Here is an 11,651-nt window from a genome sequence, read left to right on the forward strand (position 1 = left end):
GTGTGTGTGTGTGTGTGTGGTGTGTGTGTGTGGTGTGTGTGTGGTGTGTGTGTGGTGTGTGTGGTGTGTGTGTGTGTGTGTGTGTGTGTGTGATTGGGGGGATGGTCGGTGTTCCTTCCTTGTTCTGTGGTTCACCTTGATGCATCTTCAGCTGTGAACCTCAGTGGCCATGCGGACTCCATGATACTTCAGCTGGACCTGGCAGGGGCCTTAATGGCTGGTGGACCAAGTGGTTCAGGGAAAGAAGAACATGTCATGGTGGTGGTGACCCAGACAGATGCAGTGGGCAACAGACGGCGGCGACCACAGCAGGTTATTACTTCCACATCATTTGAAAGAAATTGTAAAAATCTCATTACATCCTATTATAAATGGAGTTTCCTACTGAATGGATTTGATGGAAGCCAAAAAGCAGTAACTCCATTATTAGTGAAGTCTCTGATACTGATCTTTTGCTTTGCCATTGAAATTCTTTTTTCCATGCCATTACAGTCAAGTTGCACTTGTAAGTTCTTCATGCAGTAATGAAAAAAAAAACATATTACTAGCTTATTGAGGGAAACAATATGAACTTCAGCAGTTTTTGCTGTAAAATGCAAGGCGGTTAGAGACTCACTGGACAGCACAAAGCACAGGTGGCTCCCACAGCTGCATTGTGTTGGTGGCATTTGCTAAGCACATAGGTTCTGAGCCCTGTGTCCGTAGGCCCTGTGCAGAGTCCCACCTTCAATTTCCATTCTGCAAATGCACCCGGACACAGGAGGAAAGCCAGCAGCAGTCAGAGCCTGTGCACCAAAGCCTTGATGCTTGTCCCTGGAGCCTCACCTGTCCCCAAGTGGTGTCAGTGACTCCACTGGGTACCCACAGGAACTCCTGCATGAAAGGCATGTCCTGTGCTCAGGGGTTTTCCCTAGTGTAACCACCAACAGAAGGAAACCCTATTTGAACAAGGCTGTACCCCTTACATTTTCCTGATCTGCAGATCATGGTCTACAGGGCAAAAGTGTAATTATACCCAGCGAAGTTAATTGTCAGTGGCTGGTATTAACCAACATAGTAAACTATAGAGTGAGCTTAAGACAGAAACTCAATTCCCAGTCAAGCAACAGACTTTGGCAGTGAGAGAGGGAGTCATAATGTGTCTACCCTGTGCCTGTTGATTCTTGTGCAAAAGACAGTGGGGTATATCCTAATGCCTCTAATATTATTCACAGTTAGAAATTTTTAATTGGCATGTGTATATATACTTACATGGTAGAGTATAATAGTTTGACACCAGCATATAATGTATAATGATTACATCAGAGTAATTGCCATTGTCAGTAGAGGTTGCTGACATTGAGAAACCTCGAAGAGTTTTTTCATGTATGAGGTTCTCTGCAGAGACCTATTTGAGAGCCCTTGTGTCCAGTGCTTCCCTCTGTCGGGGAGACTCCTGTCTTCTCACTGGAAGTTTCTCTCTGGTCCACTAGACTGCTGTCTCAGAGAATGTTGGTCTGCAGCAGTTGCTGTTCCAGCTCAGCTCTGTGGGAGGAGGCTGCTGCAACACAGCATGCTGGGGTTTCTTGGGGCAGGTCTCTGCCTCCTGGCTGTAAGCAGGAAGCAACTCTAAGGAATCATTTTTTTTTTTCCTTTAGAAGTTGCCCTGAGAGGACTAAAAGAGCCAAGGACTCAAATAATTCCAATAACTTGTGATTTATTTTACTCATAAATCAGTTGGCATTCCCCTTCCACAGGCTCTACATTCAAGGATTAGATCAACTGTTGTTTGAGAATATTTGTTAAAAAAATGTGTCTCTACTGAATTTGTACCCCTATGTCACATGGTGGCCATTCCCAAAGACTGATTGTCATTTTACATTTTGGCTTCTACAGGTCACTTACAATTGGACTGTCTTTTTAAATCCAAGAAGTGAGCACGTGGTGGTGAGCAGAACCTTCGAGATAGTAAGCAGGTGGGTTTTGGGGTTTTGGGACATTTTTTTCTGGGTAAGGCTTACCATCTTCAGTCTGTCTTCTTCTGGTATTTCAGACTATCCAAAACTGAGTGATTTATAAGGAATAACAGTTCCTGGAGAAGTCTGATAGCACAGGGCCGACCACATCTTGGCACCGGTCCTTTTTGCTGTGAGACTGAGCAGGCCTGCGAACCTGGGGCACGCTTCTTCCAGAGCCACGCCTGTCATATGAGGACTCATTTAGGAGTTCATGAAACCCTATGTGCCTTTCCCATACTCCTTCCAAATACTATCACCATATACATTAGCAGGCTAAGGACTTTTTTTTTTTTTAAAGGATTTATTTATTTATTATATATAAGTACACTGTAGCTGTCTTCAGACACTCCAGAAGAGGGCATCAGATCTTGTTACAGATGGTTGTGAGCCACCAGGTGGTTGCTGGGATTTGAACTCTGGACCTTCAGAAGAGCAGTCAGGTGCTCTTACCCACTGAGCCATTTGAATGACACAATCAAATCACATCACCTGCTTAAAGAACTTTAGCCTACAGAACACCAAACATGGGCATGCGTATGATACATGTTTATAATGTTTTACACTATCTGAACAAGGTACTCATGCATTCACTGTAGATAGCATGTGCAAAATCTCTGCAGGACACAATGTAACCATCCTGGTCAGGACACAAGAGGGTTGACTTCAGTACCCACTTTGAAGCAAAGGAATGTTTTAGTCAATGTTCATATTTTATTAATATTGTACAAATACTATGTTAGTTTACATAATGGACTGGAGTATCTTGGTTTTGGTATCTTTAGAGGTCTTGGACTCAAGCTCTTTTATACTCTGGGGAATTTTAGGCTTCTTCTTCTTCTTCTTCTTTTTTTTAATATAACTAAAAGCACTCTATTTTTGACCTCAATTCCTGGTTCCTCCCAGTCAGTTAGGTGCATACCCTTGAGGGCTGAAGCATCACANATACTTATTCAGAGCTTCAGAGACTGGGAATCTGACATCTAGCTGATGGCAGGGTTAGCTTCTTGAATCACAGATGTTATCTTGTTTTGTCTTTCTTTCCTGCATGCCTATGTCCTGATTTCTTCTGAAGGANGTATGTCCCACTGAATTAGGCCTACCCTCATGAGTTCACTTCATCATTGTGACTTCCTTAAGAGCCATCTCTAAGTAATTACATTCTGAGGTATACAGATAAAATTGTTCAACATATGAACTTGGGGCAAGAATGGACACTACTAGGCTCAANAGAGTTATTACTGAGCGACTTTTACAAAAGAGCTCCTTTTTCTGCATGTCCAACTTGATTATCCTCAGGCCTGCCATTTTAGGCTCTGTTCANTACTATAGGGGACCAACGTTTAAGTAGCTAGTGATACTCTGTATTTGCAGCCGGAGTGCTCCTGTGCTGACAAGGATGAAGAAAATGAGGGGNTAAACCTGCTGCCATTTTGCAGGCTAATTGTTGGACTGGCACTTGCAAAAGGCTAAAGAGCTCTTGTNGAGTGGCACAGAAAGGCTTGTGCCCTGTGTCACAGGCCTGTACTCAGGACTTTTCTGTCTGTGAGGTTATGCATTGGGCTGAATGACTTGCTAGAAAGGACACTGAGGAGGTATACTAATTATTCNCTTTGTGTCCCTGACCAACCTCAAGGTATTTGATTTATTTTTCAGGGAGGCTGTTTCCATCAGCATCCAGGCCTCTCTCCAACAGACTCACCTCGTTCATCTCTTGCTGGCCCATCAGTTCCTTGGGGCAAGCGTTGAAGCACAAGTGGCCAGTGCGGTGGCCATCCTCGCAGGGGTTTATACTCTGATCATATTTGAGGTAACTACNGTGCCTGTGTTCTATGGTCTACCATTGCTCATGGTCTGGTCAGTTTGTTGGATGCTTTGATAAACTCGGTTTTATTTAGTCAAATCGGAAAGGAGTAATTCCTAAGGATTCTAGATAGGAAAAGCAACTGCCCCCAAATAGTTGCTGAATCATGGGCACTGACAAAAACAAGAGAGGNTGTGAGAGGACCAGAAAAGCTTAGTGAGATGTCTGTACATTGTCATTTATGTACTTTGTAATTGAATTTTTAATGTTGGGTTTTGGGTACTTATATACCTGGGATATAAAGGCTTTGTTGGCCATACATTTTGCAAATACTTTCTTCTAGAGTGGCTTATAAAGTTTGTCGGTCTCACGGATTGTGATTTTAGTGTTATGTTTAAGAACTTATTGCTCATCTGTATTTACTTAAAATATTTAAAGTTTTAGCTTTGAGCTGCTTCTTGAATCTGGGTGAGTTGCAGATGCCCATTCATTTTCAGGTCCAAGGATGCCCGGTTACCCCAGCAGCGTTTATCAAGAAAGCTTTCTCTCTTTTTCTGAACTGCTTTTTTTCCTGCATAATTTTTAAAAAGTGATTAGAGGGGCTGAAGAGATGAATCAGTGGTTAAGAGCATTTGTTGTTGTTGCGGAAGACCTGGGTTTAGTCCCCAAAACTCACATGGAGACTCACAACTGTCTATAGCTCCAGTTCCAAGGCATCTGATCTCGCCTCTCCTTTTTGTCTCCATGGGCACCAGGCATGTACATGGTGCACAGACATACATGCAAGTACAACATCCATGTATATAAAATACATAAATCTAAAAAATTTAAAAAGCCATTGGAGTTTTTGTGGGATATATTTCTGGATTCCCTGTCTCAGCACATTGGTTAAGTGCCCGTTCATCTTTTCCCACACTGTCTTGATGATGGCAGGTGTAGTCTGTCTCCACACTGGGGAGAACATCTCTCGCTTGCTGCACCTCCCCAAAGTTGTTCAGTACAGTGGCCGTTCTTGTTCCATATACACTTATGTGCTCTTATAGTCCATCAACATAGTCTTCTTCCTTCCTTTCTTCCTTCCTTCCTTCCTTCCTTCCTTCCTTCCTTCCTTCCTTCCTTCCTTCCTTCCTTCCTCTCCCCCTCTTTCTTTCTTTCTTTCTTTCTTTCTTTCTTTCTTTCTTTCTTTCTTTCTTTCTTTCTTTCTTTCTTTCTCTCTCTCTCTCTCTCTCTCTCTCTCTCNTCTCTCTCTCTCTCTCTCTCTCTCTCTCTCTCTCTCTCTCTTTCTTTCTTTCTTTCTTTCTTTCTTTCTTTTAAAATCATTGCACAGGCCCTATGACTTTCTGGGTTAGTTTTGTGTACTTCCATTTTCCTGATCTCATGGGTGTACTTTTTAAAATAGTATTCTTGAGATTTTAAAGATAGACCACCATAGCGTATGTAGTGTGTGTGTGGGGGGTGTTTTTATTTTTTCCTTTCTAATTGGAATCCCTTTAATTTCTGGTTTTGCTTTTGGGTTTTTTGGTTTTGTTTGTTTGTTTGCCAGAATAAGGTAATAAGATAGTGTGGTAGTTTGAATATACCTGGCCCAGGGAGTGGCACTATTAGGAAGTGTGGCCTTGTTGGAGAAAGTGTGTCACCGTGGAGGTGGGCTTTGACAGTGTCCTCCTGGCTGCCCGAGGGTGCCAGTCTTCGCTGGGTTCACTTCTGAACAAGATGTAGAACTCTTGGTTCCTTCTCCAGCACTGTGTCTGCCTGGATGCTGCCATTCTTCCTGCTTTGATGATTAGGGACTGAACCTTTGAACCTGTAATCCAGCCCCAATTAAATGTTGTCCCTTATAAGACTTACCTTGGTCTTGGTGTCTCTTCACAGCAATAGAAACCCTAACTAAGACAGGTGGTGGGAGTGGGCATCTTTGCTGTGCTCTCTGTCCACACAGGAAGGACTTCCAGCTTCCACCATTAAGGGGACATCACTTGTTCTGTAGGAGCTGCTTATAAGACTAGGGAAATCTCTTTCTTTTCCAGTTGTGTTGAGAATTCCTCCCATCATAGGGTGTTGAGTTTTGAGTGTACTTTTCTGCATCAGCCCCTGTGATCATTTGCTTTGTTTGCATTAGGTTATCACTACACTAGATTGATTTATGTTAGGACATGCATTGGGGGCATACTTATATCTCTGCATCAAGTGTTTTCCTAAGTGACTGTGCTCATATCTTCTTATCATTTCTTTAGTTTCATCCTACAGATTTTGATCTTTGTGGGTCAGTTTCATTTATTTTCTCTTTAAAAATTTTCAATGTATTATTTACTTTGTTATTTATCTTGTTATTTTTTTTTGTGGGGGTAGAGTGTTGATCTATTGGCCAGGCTAGCCTCAAACTCTTGGACTCAGGTGATCCTCTGGTCTCAGCCTCCTTGAGTAGCTGAGGCTAGAGGTATGTGCTACCACGCCTGGCTTAGATATACACTGTTTAATTTGTAAACTTCATCACTTTTTCTGTTTTCTTTCAGTTATGTAGTTAGCACTTGATTCCTGTATGGTCAGAGAACTTACTATACATTCAATGCTAGTTTATTAATTTTTTTTATGATACAAGGTTTTTTAATATGACTTGATTTATATTTTGCGGACTGAAAGAAATAGGAAATTTTCTATTTTAAGACACTAGTGGAACTGGCAAATAAAAATTATCTATGTAATAACTTGTGAAATCCAAGCCTTTCCCTTGGTAGGTTTGTCCCTAGATTAAGAAGGAAAAGAAATTTGTAGAAGTGTTAGAACAGTTATGATTTGGTTTATGCTTCTATAATTTTTTGTGCTTCTAGAATTCTATAGAGTTCCTCTATTGGCATAAGTTCCCCTGGGCAGGGGGTGTGTCCAGGAGTGAGGTCAACACTGTAGTTTTCCTGGGTTGCTCCTGGACTTAACATGTGAGGACTCAGAAGATTCCCTATGTCTGGATCTCCAGTTCTTTCCCCAGAACTAGAGGTCTCTAGACTCTCTAGACGGGCACCCTCAGCTTACATTGCTGCTGTCTGATGTCACTGCCCTGAGGGAGCAAGTCCTGGGCTGAGCCAACTGACCTGCCCACTCATTCTCCCTATATATTATCACTACTTCCTGGACAGCTCTCTCTGCTATCTGTAGTTGTGATCTGGTTCCTGGTCTTGCCTCATCTGTTCTGTCTAGGAGCCCCCTTATCATGCCTGTTCATCAATGTTGAGGCCAGCGCCTTGAACAGAACCTGGCATGAAGCTAGCTCAATAAACAAACACACGTCCCTAGAGTACCTATAGATGTTTGAGACAGGTGCTGAGCTCTGAGCCCAGATAGCCTGACCCCTGAGCACTACCCACACCATTGTTTTTTTTGGTATGTGCCACTGACCCCCATGTAATTGAGGAGACAAAGGCTTAGCCAGGGCTCCCTTAGGTCTTTAATATCAGGATAGGATGAAGCCACGTCAGGACATCCCTTGAATTATTTATAGCTCTGACTCTATAGTGGAGGCAGAGCTTATTGGCAGTTCCTCGGTGTCATATTTCTTATCCTTGTAAAGTCGTCCTCACTGAAAGCAAGGAAGAACAAAGTTGGAGCAACCCTTCTGACTCTCATACTTTCATCTCTAACTGGGCCTTGGCCTTGGAGAATTCCTCAGCATAGCATACTAAAAATTCTGCCACAGCTAAGGTTCAGCAGACTGAATAAAATCACATTTTAAAAAAGCCTTAGACAGTCTTAATGAAAAGGATTTCACAGCATAAAGGAGATAATATATTTTCCAGACATCTACCTTGGGTTCCTTTTGGCTAGGAACACAAAGGTTCTTTCCTAAACCCCCTTATCAAACTGAGGCAAAGTTAGGCAGTCTCTTTGTGAAGCCTGGTTTTACTGTTCAGGTCTTTTTGTATTTGGCTTATGCATTTATGTAGCATTTGGTTTAAAAGCTAGTTCTAATCTTGTGTACCAGTCCAGTGCCCCATGTCTTCCTAACTTTATTTTGCCTGTGCTGTAACCAACCTCCAGACACAGTCTGGCCTGTATATCTGTAATTCTGCCCACCTTGCTAGGTCTGCCTGTCTGAATTCCCTCTCCTGGACCCTCCACTATCTTCAAATTTAGCTCAAGTCCCACATCTAGTGCCCTGGTCTAGTCTGGGGAGGCCTGCCTATACTGTCATCAACCTGAGGCTCATGCCAGGTTAATACTTGTACACCATACCAATCATGTGCCCTCCTGATCTTATCGAAGCCCACTATGCCTAACTACCAGGCCTGTCCCAGTTCTCAAATCCTCTATACCAACCAACTTGGTGAGTTCACCCGACCCTTCTCTGCCTTCAAGTTTTTTGATCCCCATACCTTCCCTAGGCTTATAACTAGGGCCTTGGCTCAGACAGGTAAGCCCTACCTATGGCCTACCCACCCTTCAGATTTGGGCTGGGTGGCATATCCTTAGTGCCAGTCTTTTGTGTCCACATTAGACTTACAACCAAGAAAATAAGTCCAAATGCTCAGGTCTCATTGCAAAACCACAAACACCATGGAAGGTTAAGATAATAAGCATATCCCTTACAAAATCTACCAGTCTTGTAGAAATGTTTTTCAGTGAGAAACACCTAGACAAGCCCCCACCCAGGATCAGGAATGTAAAAAGACAATCATAAACATAATCAGAGAATTAAAAAGTTTAAGGATGACACAAAGAAAAAGATCAAGAAAGTTAAAGTTATGCCCAAGTGATGCCCAGGAAACACAAATCTAGGTTGAAGGAAATGACAAAACAACCCAGGACTTGAAAACTGAATCCAATAAGGATGTAGAAATACTGAAGAAAACTCAAGATGAAATGAAGGTGTGATTGTAAAGCTCGACAATCCAATTAAAAAAACCCAGAGCAAGCCTTACAAGCAGAAGAATGAATCAAGCAGAAGACAAGAATATCAGGATTCAAAGATAAAGTAAAGGAATTAGACCACTCAAGCAAAGAAAATGAAAAAAAAAAAGACCTAGAAAAAGGCTATGCAGGAATGACAGGGCATTGTGAAAAGATTAAATTCTTCAAATTATAGGCATGAGTGAAGAAGAAGAATCCCGGGTCACTGATCAAAGAAGAAAATTTCCCCAAACCAGAGAAAGCAGTCCACATACAGATACAAGAAGCACACAGAACACCAGACAGACAAGATAAAAAAAAAAAAAAGAAAAGAAACGCTCTATTGCGTATCATAGCTAAAGCACTGAATTCACAGGAGAAAGCAAGAGTATTGAAAGCTATAATAGGAAAAAACCATACACATCACATACAAGGCAAATCCGTCAGAACAGCAGCTTTTTTTTTTTTTTTCAAAATGGAAACCCTAAAGCTAGATGAGCCAGGGACAATGCACTCCAAGTTCTAGAAGATCATGAGTGCCAACCTAGATTACCAGAAACAGTAAAACTATTTGCCATAGTTGAAAGAGAAATAAAAACTTTCCATGACACAAATGGGCTAAAAGAAATAATGTTCACCAAGCTAGGGCTACAGAGAATACTGGGGGCTGGAGAGAGATCATCCACTATGATCTAGGTTGACTTTAACCTAGAGATACAGGGATGGTTCAACTAAATAAAGCAACAAAATGTAATAAATCACACAAGTGGGCTTAATGACAAAAATTGCACAATCATCTCAATAGAAACAGAAAAGACCTCAGACAAAAATCCTACTTGGCTACATGGAAAAAGCCCCAGACACAGTAGGAATAAAAGGGATATACCTCAGCATAATGAAGACTATAGATTACAAACTCACACCCAACATGATCCTAAGTGGAGAAAATCCTGAAGCAACAGTATAATCAGAAATGAGAAAGGGGTATTCACTGTCTCTACTCTTTTTCAATATAGTACTTGAAACATAATCTGGAAAAAAGCAATATGAGAAGAAAAATAAAGGAGTTCAAATAGCAAAAAAGTCAAATTATTCCTAATTGTATATGGCGTGATATTATATAGAAGAGATTCCAAAAATGGTACCAGACTTCTAGAAATGATGAACACTTCTATTAAAGTGGTGGAATACAAAAATCAATAGTCTTTGTATATAATACAACAGACATGCTGAGAAGTGATCATGGACACACTAAAATGCACAGTAGCCCCAAAGAAAGGAAAACATCTAGAAATAAACCTAAGACCTCTACAATGAAAAGTTTAAATCTCTGAAGATAGAGATTGAGGAAGTGTCTAGCATTTTGAAAGGTATCTCCTGCACATTGATTGATAGAATTAATATCATGAAAAGTAGCCATTCTATCAAAAGCTATTTATAGCTTCTATATAATCTCAATAGAAAAGAGCTTTCTGACTGGGACTCAGTTTGTCTGAACGGTTGTTCACACCAACAGGGAACAAACAGGGTCTCATGAAACTAAAAAGGGTTTGTATAACAACTCAATCAATCAGGTAAGGAAGAAGCCCTGAGAAAAATCTTTGCCAGGTATATATTTGATAGGGGATTAATATCCAGACTATATAAAGAGAGAAAAGAAAAAAGAAAAAAGACCCCAAAGTCAACAAAACAAACAATCCAAATTAAAAATGGACTTGTGTTTGAACAGAGTTTTCCCCAAAGAAGGAACAAAAATGGTCAAGAAATATCTCAAAAAGTATTCAGCATCCTTAATAATTAGGGAAATGAAAATTAAAACTACTTTGAAATTTCCTCTTCTAGTCACAATGGTCAACCTCAGGAAAACAACTGACAAGTGTCAGCGAAGATATAGAGAAAGGGAACCGTCATTAACTCTTGGTGGGATTGCAAACTGGCGTAGTCACTGTGGATATCAGTGTGGAAAATCTCAAAAAACTAAAAAAAAAAAAAATTAATTATTCAATTCAGTTACACCACAAGATGGCATATTTTCAGAGGACTCATGTCCTATTTCAAAAATACTTGCTTAGCTAATGTTCACTGCCATCCTATTAACAATAGCCAGAGAATGAATGACCTTAAATGTTCTTTAACTGATGACTGAGTAAAGAAAATGCTGTACAATTATACAATGGGATATTGTATAGAAACTTACCATTATAGCTACAAGTAAGTGTGGCTTTCAATTCTTATCAAAGAAGCTTCTCTTTGTAACATATGGAGACCATTACAGACAGCCTATTCAGCTGTAAAGAAATATGAAATCATGAAATTTGCTCATAAATGAATGTAACTAGAAAATATTTTTAGTAAGATGACCCAGACCACATGTTCTCTAATTTGTGGTTCCTAGCTCCAGATCTTTAGATGTGAGCATATAACCATAGTAACCATAGAAACCAGGAATGTTAAATAGGATTGTGGAGTGGGCTCTTGAGAGAGAAATAGCATGAATCAAATGATATAAAGTGGGAAATGGGGGAGAGGCTTTAGCTTCCTCAACTCTGAGGTATTTGAAAATCTATAAGGAATCTTGCTATTTCATACTTACCCAAATTATATATGAGATATATAATACATGTCTATAATATATACTAAATAAAAAAGAACATATACATATATATAACATATGTATGCATATGTTAAATAAAGTTGGGCTACTTGGGGTGACAGTGCTTTCCCCAAGAATCATACACTGTCTTATGAAATCCCCATGAAGTCATGGTCAGGGGAAGCAATCTAAGCTTTTGCATTTGTTCTTGTTTGCATCCCAGAAGTTGAAGTTCAGATAGAAGAATTGAGCTGGATCTGAGCTGGTTTTTCTTTCTTTCTTTCTTTCTTTCTTTCTTTCTTTCTTTCTTTCTTTCTTTCTTTCTTTCTTTCTTTCTTTCTTTCTTTCTTTTTTTTTTTTGCACTAGATTTGCAAAAGACTG

General features: G+C 40.4%; 1 protein-coding gene across 1 annotated transcript in view; it reads left to right on the plus strand.

The window, feature by feature from the left end:
* Positions 1 to 11,651, plus strand: part of Oca2 (OCA2 melanosomal transmembrane protein) — a 254,536-nt gene that overhangs the window by 36,034 nt on the left and 206,851 nt on the right. The window contains exons 5-7 of the mRNA XM_029541048.1: positions 152 to 312; positions 1,876 to 1,955; positions 3,651 to 3,804. Of these exons, the coding sequence (XP_029396908.1) occupies positions 152 to 312; positions 1,876 to 1,955; positions 3,651 to 3,804 (395 nt within the window). The remainder of the gene's footprint in view (positions 1 to 151; positions 313 to 1,875; positions 1,956 to 3,650; positions 3,805 to 11,651) is intronic.

The sequence above is a fragment of the Mus pahari genome, chromosome 1 (genome assembly GCF_900095145.1).
Source record: "Mus pahari chromosome 1, PAHARI_EIJ_v1.1, whole genome shotgun sequence".
In the NCBI taxonomy this organism is placed as follows: Eukaryota; Metazoa; Chordata; class Mammalia; order Rodentia; family Muridae; genus Mus; species Mus pahari.